The following is a 19,405-nucleotide window of genomic DNA, read 5'->3' on the forward strand; positions in this document are numbered from 1 at the left end:
TTAGGAAATATAAAAATACATCAATGTTTATTTTACGTGTGAGTCCAGTCCCTGCTGGTTTCAGGCTCGTGGAAGTTTTGGCACACAGGGATTTACTGTGAGCAAACTGAACTGTGCTGGAGGAAGCATCTCCAAACCCCCTCACACACCTGAGACCCCTGCAACACCTCTGCTGGGCCTCACCTGGCACCAAACTCCCACCAGGACAGGCTCTGATGGCCCAGGACAGCCCAGCAGAGGGGAAGCAGCAGCACAGGGGTGGGATGTGGTGCAGGAGAAGGGGAATTGTGCTGAACAAGGTGCCTGTGGCCTCCAGGGAAGGAAAACACTGACTGGGCTCATCCCACAGCAGCACCATCCTGATTTAAGGGCACAGCAGGCACCTCATTCCCCTCAACAAGCACAGCCCTGGTGCAAGAGCAGCTTGTTCTGGTGTGACAGCACAGAGCCCCAGCCCATCCTGAGGTCAGATACAGCAGGATTTGTCCTTTACAGAAATAATTGCTTTTTGCCCATCTCCTGTGTTTCTTTGGGAATTTTTCAGCAGGTTCCTTGGAGGCTGACAGCCCAGCCCAGGAAATGCTGGTGCCCTGTCAGAGCTCTCCTGCCTCAGCAGCAATATTGTCACTTTGGTCTCCTAAAAAACACAGATTCAGAGAAGCTGCACTTGGTCTCCATCCCCCCCAGTCAGTCCGCCTGTTCCTTCTTCCTGAAAGGATGAACTCCAAAAAGGATCATTACACTCAACACAGTGCTTGGGAAATTCAGGATTGAAGAGCATCTGGCCACGCCCAAAACCTGTGATTAACCCCATTCCCCCTTCCCCACCCCCTTGTGACAGCCAGAATCACTACATACAGCCCCAGATTTGTTCCCAGTGCTCCCTCCTCAGTCATACTGCAGCAGGGAGTAGAAAGGGACGGAATTCAGCTTTTCTGACCCTTTCAGGGCTTTCAGCTCGATGATCACCAGGCACTCCAGGATTTCAGCCTTCAGCCTCTTGAGCAGCTCGCAGGCAGCACGCATGGTTCCTGTGGAGGGGAGCAGAAACATCCTCACTCCAGGGGCACCCCAAAGCCACCCCTGCTGCTGCCAGGCTGAGGGTGCCAGAGAGGTGTGGATACTCCTGGCAGTGCCCAAAGCCAGGCTGGAGGGGGCTTGGAGCAGCCTGGGCAGGGGTGGGACTGGATGGGATTTACCCAGCCCAGCCATTCCATGATTCCATGCACACAGGGGTACAGGATCACACGTGCTTCCCTCCCCTCCAGATTTATCCCCCCCAGCCATTCCATGATTCCATGCACACAGGATCACACGTGCTTCCCTCCCCTCCAGATTTATCCCCCCCAGCTGTTCCATGATTCCATGCACACAGGATCACACGTGCTTCCCTCCCCTCCAGATTTAACCCCCCCAGCTGCTCCATGATTCCATGCACACAGGATCACACGTGCTTCCCTCCCCTCCAGATTTATCCCCCCCAGCTGCTCCATGATTCCATGCACACAGGATCACACGTGCTTCCCTCACCTCCAGTTGCCAGCAGGTCATCCACAATCACCACTTTCTGTCCCGGCTCCACAGCATCGCTCTGGACTTCCAGCTCAGCCTGCAGGGAGCAAAGAGCAGCTTTGGTTTAGTCTGGCCTTGGGGAGAAGCCCCTCAGGAGCTGCTGGTTCATGCTGGAGCACAGACAAGTCCTCAGCGACATCAGCATGAATACTCAGCACCTAAAATCCCAAAAACCCCACGAATTCCAGCTACAGGGGAGCGCCACAGAAACACAGAGCAGGGAGGGGATTGCTGGGCCAACCCTCTGGCACACCAAGATCCTGAACTTTCATGGTGTGCGTTATGGTGGAATGTTATCCCAGAGCAGCTCTCCAGCAAGGAAAATCTCCTGTCACGCCCTGGGGAGCTCTGCCTAGAGCCAGATCCAAACTGGCACCTGTTTGGATGTGTCACACGAGCTCAGTTGGCCCAAACAATCCTCGTGGCTTAGGCCTGGCTTTGGGGGCTCTGCTGCTGTTAGTTCCTAGTGGGAGCAGCACAGGCTGAGGCTCAGCCCCCGAGCAGCCGCGGGTTACGGGGCGGGATGGGGGAAGCCATGCAGGACAGCTCTGACTTACAGCACTTACTGCCAGAGTGGGGACACTCTCCGTGGTCATGCCCCTGGATTCAAGCCAAAGAAAGCCATTTAGCACCAGGTCTGAGCACCACCCCCTGAGAAGAATCACGGCACAGCACCAAACATCCCCCATGGGCACAAACGGAGCGACTGCGGCTCGGGGCCGGCTCAGTGCCACTCCCAGGGCATCAGAACCCACCCTGGGACCCCCTCCCCGTGGGTTCAGCCCCCCTGGCCCCCCCAGGGTGAGCCCCAGGCCTTGCCTTGCCGTACTCCAGGCTGTAGGAGATGGATTCAGTGGCACCGGGCAGTTTCCCCTTTTTCCGCACGGGCACGAAGCCGATGCCCAACCTCTGCGCCAGCGGGGTCCCGATGAGGAACCCCCGCGAGTCCAGGCCTGGGGGCACAGCAGGAACAGGCAATCAGGGAATCAGGAATCATTCACCTGGGAATAGGCCTCCAAGGCCATCAAGTCCAACCATCAAGGCTACATCCGTGTATTTTTTGCAATGGTGACTCCACTACTGCCCTGGGCAGTGTGTCCCGACACCTCATCACCCTCTCAGTGAATTTAATACTCCCTCATATTCAACCTAACCCCCTTCAGGTGCAACTTGAGGCCTTTTCCTCTTGTCCCATCACTCAGATTGGAGCCATTTCACTGGGGGAAGGTCTTGGCATAACCCCCCTGTTTTATCCTCCCGTTCTAAAAGCAATTTGCTCTTCAAGCGACTTGTGAGGGTTGAAAGCACAGCCCAGACTCCTGTTCTCACTCACACATGCTGCTGCTGGCCCCAAGAGCCCATTTCCCTCCCCTCTGACCCTTTTCCTTAGAGATAAAGGCAGCAGGGCCCTGGTATCAGCCCAGCCACACGAGCAGGAACTCTGCACCTCGGGCAGCCCTCACTTATCTCACCTGGGCCAGGTTTGGTCTGTGCCCCTTTGGCTGTGGCCCAGCCCAAGCTCTGCCTTCCTCTTCCTCAGCACCTGGCCAGGTGAGCTGAGGTGTTCTGGCTACCAAGGCCATTTGTGCTGGCCTGGAAAGGCTCCCTGAGGAAAACCAGCTGGGACAGGGCCTGCCTGCCCTGGGGACAGTGTGGGGACACTGCAGGCTCTGTGTGTCCCCTCCTTTTTAACAATGAATTATGCACTGGCATGGAAGTGTCAAAGGGCACCTGCCACATCCCAGACCAGCATTTCAGGAATGACAGCAGGAGGAGAAGGATAGAGTTCTGGTGTTACTTCGTGACAGAGGCCAATGTTCAGGTGATTTCTGTGGCCAAGGGCCACAACATTCCCCAAGGGCCGCCCCTCACTTCCCACCCAGGACACACTGCTCGGGGCTGTTCAACCAACACTCACCCACAATGAAGTCGATTTTCGGGTAAAGTGCCCTCACATGATCCTCCAGAAGATCAATCAAAGCCCTGAAGGCCACAGGATCCTTCAGCAAGGGGCTGATATCGCTGCAATGAGGGAGGGCAGGGGTGAGGGAACTGCGGGGCTGCTCTGGAAACGCTCAGCCCCTGATCCCAGGGGAGGCTCCTGACCCCAGGGGAGGTTCCCGAGCCCGGGGAAGGTTCCTGGGCCCAGGTAAGGTTCCTGATCCCAGGGGAGGCTCCTGATCCCGAGGAAGGCCGCTGCCTGGTGCTGCCGGGGCCAGGGATGGGCAGCGGGCACAGGAGCTGGCAGCGAGTCCCCGGCCCGGCTCCAGCCCTGCTCCCATCCCCAGTTCCAGCGCTGGTCCTGCCTCCATGGCCGGCCCCATCCCCTGTCCTGGTTCCAGCCCCGGTTTCCCCCCCCGATCCCATCCCCGATCCCGTGCCGGTCTCACCGGAACAGCACGCCGGGCTCGGGGAAGTCCGGGAAGGGCCGGACGCGGTCGCGCACCCGGCGCAGCCGCTCGTCGCTCATGGCGGCCCCGCCGTGCGCAGCCGCCGCCGCCGCTCCGCTCCCGCAGGCCGGAACGGGCCGGAGGGGCGGGACGGGGGCGGCACCGGGCAGGGAGCGGAGGTGACCTGGGGACGGAGGGTGTGGTACCGCGGGGCGTGGAACATCCGTGCCCCCGGTGCTTGGAGCTCCGGTATCCCGGGGCATTGGACCTCCAGTCCCCCCAGTATTTGGAGCTCCGGTATCCCAGAGCATTGAGCCCCAGTCCACCCCGTATTTGGGCTTCTGGTACCCCGCGGCATTGAGCCCCAGTCCCCCCGGTATCCCGGTATTCGGAGCTCTGGTATGCTGCAGCATGGAGCATCGCCCTCCCCGGGCACACGGAGCTCTGGTATCCCGTGCGCAGAGCCCCAGATTCCCGGTGCAATGAGGTCTGATACTCCGGACATGGAGCTATCCCAGAGCCCCCAGCTCCCCATGAAGGTCTGGTACCCCAGGACACGAGGCACTGATACCCCCAGGTGTATGGAGCTCTGACACTTCATGTACAGAGCCCAAATCCCCCCGTGCATGGAGCTCTGATAACCCTGGCACATGGAGCTGTGATTCCCAGGGCCATGGAGCTCTGATAACCCTGGCACATGAAGCTGCAATTCCCAGGGGCACGGAGCCCTGGCACATGGAGCTGCAGTTCCCAGGTGCATGGAGCTCTGGCACCCTGGCACATGGAGCTGCAGTTCCCAGGTGCATGGAGCTCTGGCACCCTGGCACATGGAGCTGCAGTTCCCAGGTGCATGGAGCTCTGATAACCCTGGCACATGGAGCTGTGATTCCCAGGGCCATGGAGCTCTGATAACCCTGGCACATGGAGCTGTGATTCCCAGGGCCATGGAGCCCTGGCACCCTGGCACATGAAGCTGCAATTCCCAGGGCCATGGAGCCCTGGCACATGAAGCTGCAATTCCCAGGGGCACGGAGCCCTGGCACATGGAGCTGCAGTTCCCAGGTGCATGGAGCCCTGGCACAGCAGTGGATGGAGCCCCAGGCTCCCCTCTCAAGAGCTCCCAGGTCCCTGCTCCGTGTGGAGCTGGATTTACCTGCCTGACCCCAGCCTCAGAAAGGAGCTCCCTGCCTTGGGGCTCCATTTGCACCCCCTCACCCTGCTCAGCACAACACAGACAGCAAACTCCTCAGGACTTCACTGTTTCCTACTTTCCCATCCCTCATCACCTCGTGTGAACTCCTGGAGTCGTTCTGTGTTGGTTAAACCAGTTGGTTGGGATGAGGGACAATAACACAGCCCCAGGTCCTGGAGCAACAGCTCCTGGTGTCACCGAGCCCTGGGCAGGGCAGGGAGCTCCCACAGCTCCCATCTCCCAGTGCTGAATGTTGTTTGGCCATGCAAAATCCACCAAGTGAGTTCAGATCTCCTCTTCCATTAGCAAATACACCTTGGATGTGCTCCAAACGCATCCAGGCACGGCTCACTGTGGAAAGCAGGAGCAGTTGGAGCCTGTAACACCCCTGGCTGAGCTCAGTGTTTGCTGTGAGAGCTGTGACTGGGAAAGCTTCACCCACAGCCTCTGGAGAGCCCCTGCCATGGCAGGGACACCTTCCACTGTCCCAGGGTGCTCCAAGCTCTGTCCAGCCTGGCCTTGGACCCTTCTCTGGGTACCCTGTGCCAGGGCCTGCCCACCCTCACAGGGAGGAATTTCTCCCTAACATCCCATCTAACCCTGCCCTCTGGGGAAGCCATTCCCCCTTACCCTGGCCCTTGTCCCCAGTCCCTCTCCAGCTCTCTCAGAGCCCCTCCAGGCACTGGAAAGAGCCCTCAGGTCCCTCTGGAGCTGCTCAGGCTGCACAACCTCAACTCCTGTTAGGTTAACTCCCTCTGCTGCCAGAGACAGCCCGTGCTCCCTTCACAACCATTCCCCCACAAACTGAGCCTTTCCCTGGACTCAGATGATCTCTCCGGCACCAGAAGAACCCTCCTGGGCAGCTGTTGCAGGGCAGCAGAGGGGAGGAAGGACAGGGCTTGCAGGGGAGCCGGGGCTCTGCAGCGCTCACACTCCCTGCCCCGAGCTGGACGGGCTCCTCCGCTGACCTTACAGCACAGCACTGCACAAGGAGCTCTTCCAGCAACTCCTCTTCTTCCTGGCAGATGGAATTGCTGATGGAATTTATCTGCCTACTCGTGGAAATAAATAAGCAGGAGTTTATTTCCTGGGAAAAAGGATCTTTTCAGCCTGCCAGGCAGCTCTGCTGCTGCCTCTCACTAACGGAGGGGCCGGAACGGGGGGGGTTTGTGTCACCCCTGTCCTGTTTGTGGCCCCCCCACCACCCCACCCTCACTGCAGGAGTCTGCACCACATTTCCCTGGAGGCTGAGGGAGGTTCCCAGGCCCCTCATGCCAACCAAGCCCTGGCAAACCTGGCAGGATGAGCTGCTGAGTGCCCCGCCGAGTGCTCCCCTCCTCCTGGACGTGGGACCAGTCTGTCCCCATCAGTTCTGCTGGGAAGGGCACAAAGGTTACACCAAAGTGGACTTGCAGTGACCCAGCTGCCAGAAACCATGGTTAAAAGACAACATTCCTGAGATTCCTGTTGAGCTCCTCACTTATCCCCCATCCCCAGGGATTCCAACTGCACCCACCAGCACAGATTGGACTGGAACACCCCAAGGAAATCAGTTTTCCCTGTGATTGTTCCACCTTCCAAACAACACTGCTGACTCCTACTGCAATTTCCATCTGCAAAGAACTTTCCTAGGACCCCTTTCCAAATGTGATGTCAAAGGGCTCTGGAATATCACCCGGGAGGTGACTCCACATCCGCTCTGAATGCTCTGTGCCTGGCAGAGGAATCAGCACCTGGAATCTGCATTCCCCCAGGGAACTCTGGCTTTGCTCTTTTCTGGACACCATCAGTGATTTAAAAGTGCTTGGAGATCCTGATAGCAGAGGTGTTATTAGCCAGGGAGCACAGAAGCTGGGAATATAAAAGCCTGGGAACTGACTTTAATCAGCTTAACCAGGCAATTAAAGAGCTGTGCTGAGCCTGGAAGTTTCTGTTCTGTTCAGGATTTTAACACTTCAGTGTGAAGTGGAACAAAATGCCCCGAATTTCAACATCTCCCTTCCACGAGGGAAAACGAGCACAAAAATTTCCCTGCAAATCCACTGGAATGTTTCAATCTCAGCTGAGGAAACTCATGCACTTTAAACCCTTAAAAAAAAAACAAAAACCAACAACAAATTTGAAATATCTTATTTCAACACCAGAAGAATGCAGCTCCCCAGCCAGATCCTGGGCTCGGGATGGAAGCCTCAGACCTGGTTTTGTCCCCCTAAAAGAGGGAAAAGTGTGGAAAAAATAAAAGTGATCCAGCTGTGCCCCACTGGGAGCCCAAGGCAGCACCTCCTGCCTGCTGCAGCAGGTTGGATCAGGCCCTTGGAGAGGACACAAAACTCCTCTCTCTGCCCTGGCCAGCCTGGGTCTTGTGTCTGATCCAGAACTAATGGATTTGGCTCGCATTCCTCGCTGCTGGCTTTTATCTGCTCTCCCTTTCAGCTGGGAATTGTGCTACCAAGCTCCTGTCACCCAGAGGGTGTTAAGTGACTCCAAGAGGGACAAAGGCCCACAGAGCTGCCAGATTTCCTCTCTGCAGAAGCTGGAAGGCAGAGGTTTTTTTCTCCCTTCTAAAAGACCACAAGCTTCTGGCTACGGATCCACCTTTATTTAGGATTTATATAATCCCAACTAGGCTTCAAGCAACAAGAAAACTTTAAATGGTGGCAGGGGATATAAAGAAAACAGGCAAATGGAGCCTTGGTGTTTAAAACAGCCGTTTTCCAAAGGAGAAAAGAACCCAAAATGGGATTTCAGCTCTTCCCTTACAGCTGTTCTTAAAACCTGACAGTTTAATTCAAGGGGCACCACAGTGTCGCCTCCTGATAACATAGAAAAACATCCAGTGCTACCAGAAAACAAAAGGAAAAGTCCATTTCCAAGTATTCTAACTGCTAGGAGAGATGGAAAACAGGCCATTCTGACTGCAGAACAGTTATTTGGAAGCTGAACAAGCAAAGGAACTCTTAAGAGAATAAAAGTGTGTTTAGTTTGTAAAGTTTCCCAGTGCTGAGGACAAGGGCAGGACCCTGGGGAGGGATTTCTCTGCTGCCTTTGCTCCAGAGGCTGCTGGGGACTCTGCAGCCAGAAATCACCTCCCAGCACCCCAAACCTTCCTCCCCCTCAAAATCCATTCAGGTCTCACCTTCCACAGGTCCTGCTTCAGCTGCTGGAATTCTTTCATGGGGTTATTTCATTTCAAAGGTGTTGTCACTGGGAAAATAGGAGTGTCCAACCTTGAGGAGATCCTGTATGTGAAACAGGAATTTTGGGATGCTGGCCATGATGTCTGGGAAGGGCTGGAGGTGCCAGGAATGGCAGCTGCCACTGTCCCAAGTGCCACAGCCTCCTTCCACTTCTTGTACTCAAATCCCACTGTCACTGGGTTTTACCAGCAAATCCATGGGACTCTCTCACTTCCCTGGTTCCAGAATTCCCCATTTTCCCTTGGAACATTCCTGAGGCCCCCTTGGCCAGGCAGGGCTGTGCTCTCCTCGCTGCTGCTGCACTCAGGGCAGTTTGCAGGGCATTAACCTTGGCTCCAAGTGTTGGGAATTGATCTGCAGCTTCCCAGTTCCAGCATTCAGCTCCCCAAATTGCTGCTCCCCAGGGAGCAATTTGCCACGGAAATAATCCATTTGTCGCTGCAGGATTTGAAATCAAGGCTCCAGAGCCTGAAGTGCAGCCCCAGCTCCTCCACCATTATTAGTGCCATCCATTTCAGAAGCTTCTCTGCACGGAGGGTGGGATGATAACACAGCCTCAGGGGCAGAGCTGGGAGGCTTGAGAGGCTCAGCTAATTGGAAATTAAAGGCAAGAAAGAAATTCTTTGGACTCTTAGGCCAGGAAGAGATGGAGCTTTTAGTGCTCAGCATAATAAACATAAAGAAAGGAACATCACAGCCCCAAACTCCAGCATTCCTTTGGCATTTCTGTCTCTGCTGGAGAACAGAAGCCACCACCAGAACAGTTTGGCTGCTGCAGGTCCCTGAGTGGGCAGGAAATCCCTCCAGCCCCAGTTCCTGAGCTGGGAAGTTTCAGGGCAGCAGCTCAGGATGGTTTTTAAGGGCAGATGTGGCCACTTTGTGCCCTGAGTGGGCAGTGGGGGCTGCAGGCACCATCCCCACCCTTGTGCTGGCCCTGGCTGGGAGACTGATCCAGGTAAAAATAATTCCAGGAAAACAAACCAAGTTATTTTAACCCCAGTCAGTCCCATGATCCATGAGGAAAATCTGGGAGAGTGCCCCAAAGCAGGTGTCACTCCCTTGGCTCACAGGTGAAATCACAGACTGCACTGCTGATAAATTAGTTTATTTTCCCTCATGAGTTCTTCACCTCACCACTTTTAAATCTGTACAGTTTTAGGAAAGGCATTCATTTAAAATTCCTCCTATTATCCAGCTGGAAAACAACTATTCCTATTTAAACTTAAAGCAGAAGCTTTGTCACATTAAACCCTGATAATTTATGATCTGCTTCGTGTCCTTTTACTCTAAACAGACACGTCATGGCTTCACTTACTTGCTTTCAAGTGCAGCATTTCCCTGCAGGATCTGTGTCCTGAGATCGCTCCAGGGATGAGGAATGAGGCTGTGCTGTGCTGGGAGGGGGACAAACCCCGTGGCTGCTCAGTGCAAGTCCAGGGGCAAAGCAGCATCTCCCAAAGGCAGCTGTGACAGAGCAGGGGAGGGAGCAGCAGGCAGGGGACAGGGAGGAGAGGCCACAGCAAACTCTGGGACTGAGGAGCTTGGCCAGGCCAGGCCCAGCTCTGATCCTGGGGATCTCTTCCTAAGCAGCACAGAACCCCACCAGGGCTGTTTCCTCACAAGGATCTGAGGGCTGACAGGATTGCCACGGAGCTGCAGCCAGGGACTCCCTCCTCTGGTTGGATTTTACAGTGAGTGCAGGGCTCTGACAGCCCCAGGGACACAACTGTGGAATCAAAGCCACTGAGGCTGGAAAAGACCTCAGAGATCAAATCCAGCCCTCAGCACCAGTCACCCCAATGCCACATCCAGGGGGTTTCAACACTTCAGGGCTGGGATATCACCCCTGCCCTGTGCCCTGCTTTTCACCCTTCACATGAATAAAATTCCCTGATATTCAACTCAATATCCCCTGGCACAACTCTGCTCCTGTCCCTGTTCCCTGTCCCAGGAGCTGTGCAGAGCCAGGAGGGCCCCCCTGAGCCTCCTTTGCTCCAGGCTGAGCCCCCTCAGCTCCCTCAGGATTCTCCATTCCCTTCCCAGCTCCCTCAGGATTCCACATTCCCTTCCCAGCTCTCTCAGGATTCTCCATTCCCTTTCCCAGCTCCCTCAGGATTCTCCATTCCCTTCCCAGCTCCCTCAGGATTCTCCATTCCCTTCCCAGCCCCCTCAGGATTCTCCATTCCCTTTCCCAGCCCCCTCAGGATTCTCCATTCCCTTTCCCAGCTCCCTCAGGATTCTCCATTCCCTTCCCAGCTCCCTCAGGATTCCACATTCCCTTCCCAGCTCCCTCAGGATTCTCCACTCCCTTTTCCAGCTCCCTCAGGATTCTCCATTCCCTTCCCAGCTCCCTCAGGATCCTCCACCCCCTTTCCAGCTCCATTCCCCTCCCTGGACATGGAGAAGCCCCAAAGCAGAGCTGGAGCAGCCCCAGCAAACGGGGAGCTCCTGGTTTTATCAGTGCTGACAGACCCACAGCTGCTGGCCACATCTCCCAAGCCTTGAGCTGTGTCTAAACAAGGAGGAATGTTATGGGTGAGCTGGAAATGCCGTGATACACTTGAAGGACAAGCAGGAACATCCTGAGAAATGTGGGCTATAAACAAATGGCACTTGCAGATGTGCAGGGATCCCTGAAATTCTGGCTGGGATTTCTGAGAGGTGCAACAGCAAGAGCTGACCCAAGGGCTGCTGTCATTCCAGTTTAATGGGATTGTCCAGCATGAGACACACAGCAGGGATTACCAGGGAGGTACATAAAGCATGGGATGGGGGAATGGGAGGGTTTGGGGTTACAGGGGGGTAGGAAGCAGCTGGAGCCTGGAGCTGGCACAAGGGCAGAGCTCTCCAGCAGCTCCAAGCTTAGCTGGGGAGGGATTTGAGCTGTTTCCAGGTACAGAGCACCTGGATTTTCCTAAGGCAGCACAACATCACACAGAGAAGGCACCTGTGCTGTGGAAAACACTGCAGGGGTGGAAGTGGAGCCGTTGTGGGACCAGTGGAGAATCATGGAATGGTTTGGGTGGGAAGGGATTTAAAGCTGACCTTGCTCCACCCCCTGCCATGGGCAGGGACACCTTCCACTATCCCAGACTGCTCCAAGCTTCTCTGGGCACTCTGTGCCAGGGCCTCCCCACCCTCACAGGGAACAATTCCTTCCTTATATCCAAGCTAAACCTCCCCTTTTTCAGTGTGAACCCAAACATGCTCAGGCTCCCTCCAGCTGCTGCCCTGAGGGCCCAGGGGAGGCTGGTCTGGCTTCAGACAGGTTTATTGGAGATGGGGAAAGGTGTGGAGCAGGCTCCAGGGCAGAGCAGGGATCTGCCCTGTGGCATTGAGCAAAGGCTGATCCTGTGTTCCCCAGGAGAGCAGCAGCCAGGCTGGGGAAGGTTTGCACAAGGAGAATTCCTGGGAGAGCATGTGCTGGAAATGGGGCAAGAGTTAAGTGCTGGTGCCAAGGGGCATTTCTGAGCCCAGAGCACCAGATGGGAAGCAGGGCTTGGAGCAGCTTTAGACCCAGATTTCTGGAAATGAAGGAAAGCCCTGAAATGAACAGCTGACCCCCATAAACGTCCTGCACCAACCATTGGCAACAGAATCCTGGAATGGTCTGGGCTGGAAAAGGCCTCAAAGCTCTCCCAGTGCAGCTCCACTTCCACTGTCCCAGGGTGCTCCAAGCCCTGCCCAGCCTGGCCTTGGGCACTTGAGGGATGCAGGGGCAGCCACAGCTGCTCTGGGCACCTGTGCCAGGGCCTCACCACTCCTGCAAGGAGGAATTGCTTCCCAATATCCCATCCATCCCTGCCCTCTGGCAGTGGGAGCCATTCCCTGTGTCCTGTCCCTCCATCCCTTGCCCAAATTCCCCCTGCAGCCCTCCTGGAGCTCCTTCAGGCCTTGGCAGGGGCTGTAACCCCAATCCCCACCTTTCCTGAAACCATCACCTGGGAATGTTTGCAGCTACACATGGAAGGAACTCAGGGCATTCTCCCTGGATCCAAACCCCCCAGCTGTGAGCAGGAGGGATGCCTGGTTTGCACCCAGAGCTCACAGATTTGGGGAGAAAGCAAAAACAAGTTGATGTCCAGAGCTCACAATGGAAATGAAATGTTAAAACAACAAGCCACAGGCAAACAAAACATGGGCAGTTTGGGCAGGGCTTTCTGGCAGCTCTGAGTTTCCTGACTGTCCCGTGGCTCCTGTTGGGGCAGCTGAGGGAGCAAGGCTGGGTGGAAGGAGCAGGAGTGATCCAGGGCATTCTGGAGCTGGTGGCAGAGTCCAGAGAGCTTTTCCAGCTGACCCAATCTCCCTGGAGTTACCATTTAGGGAAAGAGCTGGGGGAAGAGAGGAGTAGAGGCTAAACCCTGAGCATGAGGAATATAAACACTGGCCCTTTTGGAAGAGCAAGTGATGATATCATGCACACATCACACCCTTCCTGTGTAAACAGGAGTGCCAACAGGAGCAGGCATTGCACACTGGATGTCCTGTGGGCAGCTCTGCAGGGCTGCAGCCATCAGTGAGGCCAAGAGCATTTCTTAGGATCAGACTCTGGTGCTTTCAGGCACTTCCCAAGCTTCTCGCAGCCCGGAGGGGCCCAATTCTGTTAAAAACAAACAGAAACAGACAGAAAGATGATTCACACCGAGTATCTGCTAAGCTCTCACCCCAAGCAGCTCTTTATGATCCTCACAAAGACACTTTTATGTGCTGCTTGAAAAATGAAACTCCTCTTGCAGCCCAAGCCTCTGGGCTCATAAACTTCCCCACTCCAAACAGTGCTCAAATCAAAGCTGGGAAAGGCTGCAAATGCTGGGCTGTGCAGGATTCCCTGTGCTGGGACACTCCAGTCCCTCCTGGCCTCTCCCAGCCCAGCTTGGGGCGTGCTGCTGACCCTGCTGTGGCAGCACAGAGGAACAGAGCAGGAGGTTTTGGGGACACCCTGGCAGTCCAGGGCAGTTGCCACTGTCAGCACTGCAATATCCAGGCACTGTCCTGAGGAGGCAGAAGGCAGCACAAGGCCAAGGGTGTGAGAGAGATAAGAATGCTGGTATTTTAATGAGTGTTTTGATGGAGGGATCCACAGGCAGAGGAGGCAGGAAGCATTCCTGAGACACGTCTTCCAGTGCCTGCACATCAAAACTATTTGTTTGCCTTGTTTCCACGTTTCTGGAGCTACCTGAATGTGTGGAACAGAAAAAGGAGATCCACTGCCAGCCTCAGCTTCCAGAGAGATTAATGGAGGAAGGAATTTGGATAGATGAACATTTTTAATTTCACTGAGGTTTTGCCATTACAAATTTGGGATTGTGGTCATGGGAAGGGCAGATAACACTTCCCACTCTGCCTTCAGGAATTTTTTGTGCCTCCCTCTCTCAGCTGTGTCCATCCATGGGACATTCTTGCTGTCACCTATTAAAAGCCAGTTCAACACTGACCTCCTGCCTTTCATTTTGCTGATTTTCACCCTGCAAGTATTTCTGTTTTCTTGGAACTAAATTCCTACAGAAAATAAATGCTCAACCCCAGGAAAACACCACTGGAGCAGGTTTTTGTTCCATGGAGCTGACAACAGATGGCAGTGAGACACCAGCAATTCCAGCAGAGGAGCAGACCCAGAGGGAGCTGTGCTGGAGCCACCTCTGCACCGAGGGCTCTGCAGGCTTGCTGAACAATTAATGTAGTTTTCTAAATCTGCTCCTCTGGTTCAAAATGTGCAACCACGGCTGGAAAATCCAGAGCACCCTGCAGAAGGAACTGAGGGCCAAAGGAACACATGAAGTGCAATGTTTGTTCTTTTGAAAAAGCAGAACAATAAAGGGTCTGTGCTGCCTCCTGCAGCCCTGGTCCCGCTGCTGGGCTGAGCTGGGAGCCCCGGGGACACCCCGAGCTGCAGAGCAGCTTCTGCCACGCTCACACAGCAGGAACACCCAGCAGAGCCTCTGGGGAAGCTCCCTGGGCAGGGGGATCCAGCAGGGATGGGCTGCAAACACCTCCCTGCCCCTGCCTCCATCTCTGCTCTGCAGGAGCTGCACGAGGAGCCAGCTGCTGTCCTGGAATCCTGCAGTGCCTGGCTGGGAAGGGACTCAAAGCCCATCCAGGGCCACCCTGCCATGGCAGGGACACCTCCCACTGTCCCAGGTGCTCCAAATCCCATCCAGCCTGGCCTTGGACACTGCCAGGGATCCAGGGGCAGCCACAGCTCCCAGGGAACAATTCCTCATTCCCAATATCCCGTCCATCCCATCCTCTGGCAGGGGGAGCCATTCCCTGTGCCCTGTCCCTCTGTTGCCTTGGACACTTCCTTGAACACTTCCCCACACTTTGTTTATATGTAAGTAAAGACAATTCTCCTCCTCTCTCCCAAATACATCAAACACCCTTATCAAATCATCAGGTGACAGGAGATAGTGGCAGTAAATTATCTTTATCTCCCAGCATCCCCCAACACCAGATTTAGCCCCCAGCCCACCCAGCAACAGTCACTCCCTAAAGGTTTGCTCGGCTTCATTCCTGCTCCCAAAGGCAGCAATCTGTGCCTGACACTTTGGGGTAGTGACCATGGAAAACTCACTGGGTTTCCTGCTGGGACTGAAACATTTCCCCTGGGACCAGGATCCCCCCAGCCCTCCCTTCCATTTGGGAAGCAGTTCTGGAAGAAATGCTTTGCAGTGCTGCCTCTGGCAGCAGCCAGGCCCTGGGGACAGTGCCTGAACCCAAAAGCCCCAGAGGAACAGAGAACAGTGTTTATTAAGGGAAAAGTTGAATAAGGAAAGAAAACACAGAAACAATGGGCCCTCAAATCTTTTTCCTATTTAACATCCAAAAATAAAGAGATGGGCCAAAGCTAAGGGAGATCTTTGCCTTGTTACTGAGGGGACACAGCTCTTTGCTGGTGACAGACCAGAGGCAGCAGGTTCTGACTGATTCAGGAGATGATTGATTTATTTATTATCAGGAAGGTTTTGCCTGTTACTATTTTGTCAGAGCCTGTTCCAAGGTTTTTTGTCTGTAAGAAGATTTTGCCTGTTACTATTTTGTCTGTCAGCCCACAGACACATTCCCTGGGATACATAACCTCCTGTCAAGTGACAACCTCCCCCAGATTATCCAGTTCCTCTCCCAGGTTCTCAACAAACTAAGCAGGGTTTGACAGGGGAGCCAAACTGTAACTTTCCAACAGGAGACTTGAAAGAGCAAACAGAACTGAAAAAATTCAATTTCAATAAAGACTTTGGAAAATTCAGGCATGGGGAGAATTGGAGGAGACTAAAGATACATCACTGAAAATGTCCCATAGAAGACTCAAAGCAAAGAGGGCAGGGATTGGATGGGATATTGGGCAGGAATTGTTCCCTGTGAGGGTGGGATGCCCTGGCACAGGTGCCCAGAGCAGCTGTGCCTGCCCCTGGATCCCTGGCAGTGCCCAAGGCCAGGCTGGATGGGGCTGGGAGCACCTGGGACAGTGGGAGGTGTCCCTGCCATGGCAGGGTGGCACTGGATGGGCTCTAAGGTCCCTTCCCACCCAAACCACTACAGGATTCCACAATTCCAGGATTTTGAGAACTGCAGAAGGGGATTAGAAAGGAGAAGAAGGATCTGCCCTGTCTCTATGCAAGGAATCCACTAACAGGTAATTGTGCATCTCTTCTTCATCCCTTCCCACCACTGCCGGTTTATAAAACCTTCACAAAATGTATTTCAACCCTAGGAGTCCCCATGCCTTTGTGCTTCAGCACTCACCATGACAGCCTGGTCACACACGTTCAGCTGGGGCTGGCCTGGCACCAGGGTGGCCCTGTGCTGCTGCACCAGCCCTGAGATGTGCTGCACAGCCTGCTGGTACTCCTCACTGGCAAAGCTGCAGGGGAAAGCACAGGGGTTACTGCTGGGGGTTACTCCGGTGTCCCCGAGGAGGAGGGGATGTGCAAACACCCTGCCAGCTGCCCACAGTCCGCAGGAGATGGAATCCAGGCTGGCAGGGTGCGGGGGCTCTGCTCAGGGCAATGAGGATGGCAGGGCCTTGTCCTCCCCAGAAATCACCTGCCTCCAGAGCAGCTCAGCCTCCCAAACTGCTGCTCCAGGGGCCCCACATGCTTCCTCCTCGTGCAGATCTGCTAGGAGCTCATGTGGCCTCCCAAGGGAATTGTCTTAGCAAATAAAGGACATTTCTGGGTTGTCCCTTCAGCGATTACCCAGGGACACTTCCCAGACACAGGACAAACACCTTCCCAGACAGCTGAGGACAGAATTTCCCAAGACAGCCCTTCCAGCTGTCTCACCTGAGCTCAGCAGCTCCCCACACTCTCCCCCCTTTTCCAAGAGCTCTCCTGCACACCTGCCCTGGCAGAGGGGAGGCGTTTGTTGCAGGGAACAGAAGGGAATGTCAATATTTTGTTTTACAAGAGTGTTCTCAGGAAGGGTTTCAAACACAACCCTGGGCCAGTTCAACTCCACAACCACCACGGAAATGAACTAAAATTATGCAAACACAGAGGAGAAGAATAGAAGGGCCTTGTCCAAGACAAAAATACCTCCCCCATTGCACAAAATGCTGAGGTTCTGCCCCATCCACATTCCTCCACTACAGCTTGATTATTCCAAGCTGGGAGCCATCTGCCATGCCCCAAAATGTGGTTCTAATGACCAGATCCTGACCCACCCGATTCCTCCAGCAGCCATTTGCTGGAGTGGCTCAGGGTGCACTTCACTAATATCCCAAGTACTTCTAAAAAGCAGGATTCCTAACAAAGATCTCTCTTTGTCCATCACCTTAAGAGTCACTTAAAAACCACCAAAACCCCCCCAGAGAGCGGCAAATTCCTTGTGAAGATAAAAGAACCAATGCAGCTGGGTCCTGACCTCGGGCTCCCCCTGCTCCCAGGCCAGGCTGGCCAGCAGCCCCACACTCCAGCTAATTTCCTTCTTTGCAAAACAATCACATTTGGAAGGCCAGCGATGTGCCAAGCGTTTCCAGTAAACCCTATAAATATCCCAGCTGGGCAGGCAGCCAGGCAGAGGCTGATTGTGGGGCTGTGCTGATAGAGAGCAGGAAGGGAACGTGGGATGAGGAGCTGGAGCTGCTCTCACACCCAGCTGCCTGCATCCTGCTGGACAGAGCTGAAGGACCACCCTGAAACCCAGAGGATCCTGAGAAGCTCCTGAATTTCATAGAATCCGACAATCTTTGGGTGGGAGGAGATTTAAAACTCCCATATTTCCCACCCCTGCCATGGCAGGGACACCTTCCACCATCCCAGGCTGCTCCAAGCCCTGTCCAACCTGCCCTTGGGCACTGCCAGGGATCCAGAGGCAGCCACAGCTGCTCTGGGCACCTGTGCCAGGGCGTGCCCACCCTCAGAGCCAGGAATTCCTTCCCAATGTCCATCCATCCCTGCTCCATGGAGCTTGGTTTTCATTTCTTGACCCCATTGAATCCCCATTCCATGTGGGTTGGTTTTCCTGCCTTGGCCCCATGGCTCAGTTTTATCTCAGATATTACTGTGCAGCTCCACAACATGCCCCAAAATCCCACATCCACGGATTTGTGAAGTATTTACTGACTGCACAGGAGTTAAAACTGCCTCCAGCCCTAAGCAAGTGCATTTTGAGACAGAATCTGCAAGAGTGCCTGGAATTTGCATGTAAAATGGGGATAATTACCTCATGGTAATCAGCCAGAGCTGTCACGGGAGCTGGGAACCTCTCCTGCCTGGAGTCCCATCCTCTCCTGGAGTGCACATGCAGGCCTGGGCTGCAGGGCCAGGTTTGCTGCATTCCCTGCCCCACAAAGAGGTGCAATTATCTGTCCAGGTGCCTGGGCACCATTGTCTGGGAGGAGCAGCCTCCAGGGTGAGCTGCATTTCCTATTCCAGCTCAGCAATCCCGGCGAGGAGGGCTGGGAATAGCACTGCAAGGAGGAGAGGGTGAGCAGGTGGTGTTGTGAGGAGCTTGCTAAAAGAGATCCCCCAGCGTCCATGAAATTATTCCAGGCTCAGAAGGAGGGAGCAGAGTGGACAAAGTCCAGGGTCATTACACTAATTGACACTTTACCTCCGGGAAGCCCCTGGAGATGCAATCAGGGCTGCATTGGAGAGCAGGGTCCCAGGCACAGGTGTGGGCTGTGCTTCCTTCATTTACTGTAATTGTGCCTTGGCAATCTGCTCCATCCTCCTCCCCCCACAGCTCCTGGAACCTGCTCTGCTGCTTAACCCCAGCAAAGCCAGCCTGCAGGAGGAGGGCTGGCCTCACCCAGAGCCAAACTCTGCTGTAATCCCCTGCTCCTGGGGTTCCACCTGCGGGGATGGCTCCCTGCCACCACTAAATGCACCCTCAAATAGATCAGCACCCAAATAAATGCAGGAGCATTTCCAGCAGGGTTTCAGATGTTTGTGTTACACCTCATGATTCACACTGTCTGTCCTGGGAGTGATGGGGCCCTGAGAGGGCTGGGACAAAATGGGAATGGTATTTTATAAAAACTCCCATAATGGGAGTCACAAAAACCTGACAAAGGGCTCTAGACCAGGCTGCACAGGGCTTGGAGCAGCCAAAGGTGATGAGTTTTACACTCATGAGTTTTAAAGGCTCCTTCCAATCCAAACCATTCCATAGTGCTAGGAACAGCAGCTCTCACATTGATATGAAGTTATGGGAAGAGCATAAAACGTGGCTAATGATACTTGACTTCCTTCTCCCCTGGAATTATTTTAATTAAAACCATTATTTTTAATTCTGAAATACACCCAGATTCTGATAATTTGATTTTATCTGTTATCAGTGCTTTGAGGCTTCGCAGCACCGTGGTATCCAAGTCTTGATCTTGTCTTATTACTCAGTCTTCCTCAGTTCCTCTCCTCTATTATCAAGTTTATTTGCAATTTAAGGTCTGCACAATGCAGGAGGCAGAGACAGGTTTGGGGCCCTGCTGCTGGAATTACTGGAGAGACTCAGAGGAGCCAAAGGAAAACAAATGAGGAACCAAAGGCTGAAGGTGGCCCCTACCCTGAGTCACCTCTGGTCCAGCAGTATTTTGGGCCCATCCCTGGAGGCATGAG

The 19,405-nt window shown here is 54.4% G+C and overlaps 2 protein-coding genes across 5 annotated transcripts in view; both read right to left on the bottom strand.

The window, feature by feature from the left end:
• Positions 1-4,096, bottom strand: APRT (adenine phosphoribosyltransferase). Its single transcript, XM_059481445.1, has 5 exons — positions 3,963-4,096; positions 3,491-3,594; positions 2,392-2,525; positions 1,531-1,609; positions 1-1,031 (listed from the first exon to the last, which is right to left on the bottom strand). Exons 1-5 carry the CDS (start codon positions 4,040-4,042, stop codon positions 889-891), a joined length of 540 nt encoding a protein of 179 aa, XP_059337428.1. The 5' UTR covers positions 4,043-4,096; the 3' UTR covers positions 1-888.
• A 4,247-nt stretch (positions 4,097-8,343) lies between these two features.
• GALNS (galactosamine (N-acetyl)-6-sulfatase) overlaps positions 8,344-19,405 on the bottom strand; it is a 44,533-nt gene continuing 33,471 nt past the window's right edge. For 3 of the 4 annotated variants that reach the window (XM_059481633.1, XM_059481636.1, XM_059481635.1), the window contains exons 13-14: positions 16,092-16,209; positions 8,344-8,941 (exon numbers count right to left, since the gene is read on the bottom strand). In XM_059481633.1, coding sequence (XP_059337616.1) covers positions 8,729-8,941; positions 16,092-16,209 — 331 coding nt within the window. In that variant the 3' untranslated portion in view covers positions 8,344-8,728. Of the gene's footprint in view, positions 8,942-11,047; positions 12,952-16,091; positions 16,210-19,405 lie in introns of those variants that run through there. The other variant, XM_059481634.1, reaches the window with a different exon arrangement.

The sequence above is a fragment of the Ammospiza nelsoni genome, chromosome 13, assembly GCF_027579445.1.
Source record: "Ammospiza nelsoni isolate bAmmNel1 chromosome 13, bAmmNel1.pri, whole genome shotgun sequence".
Lineage (NCBI taxonomy): Eukaryota > Metazoa > Chordata > Aves > Passeriformes > Passerellidae > Ammospiza > Ammospiza nelsoni.

Excerpts from the sequence above, each read along its gene's own strand:
- APRT (XM_059481445.1), bottom strand. The coding sequence starts at position 4,042 with ATGAGCGACGAGCGGCTGCGCCGGGTGCGCGACCGCGTCCGGCCCTTC. Across the intron at positions 3,595-3,962 it reads GAGCCCGGCGTGCTGTTCCG|CGATATCAGCCCCTTGCTGA; the intron begins GTGAGACCGGCA and ends CCCTCATTGCAG. Across the intron at positions 1,610-2,391 it reads ACAGCCTGGAGTACGGCAAG|GCTGAGCTGGAAGTCCAGAG; the intron begins GCAAGGCCTGGG and ends TGCTCCCTGCAG.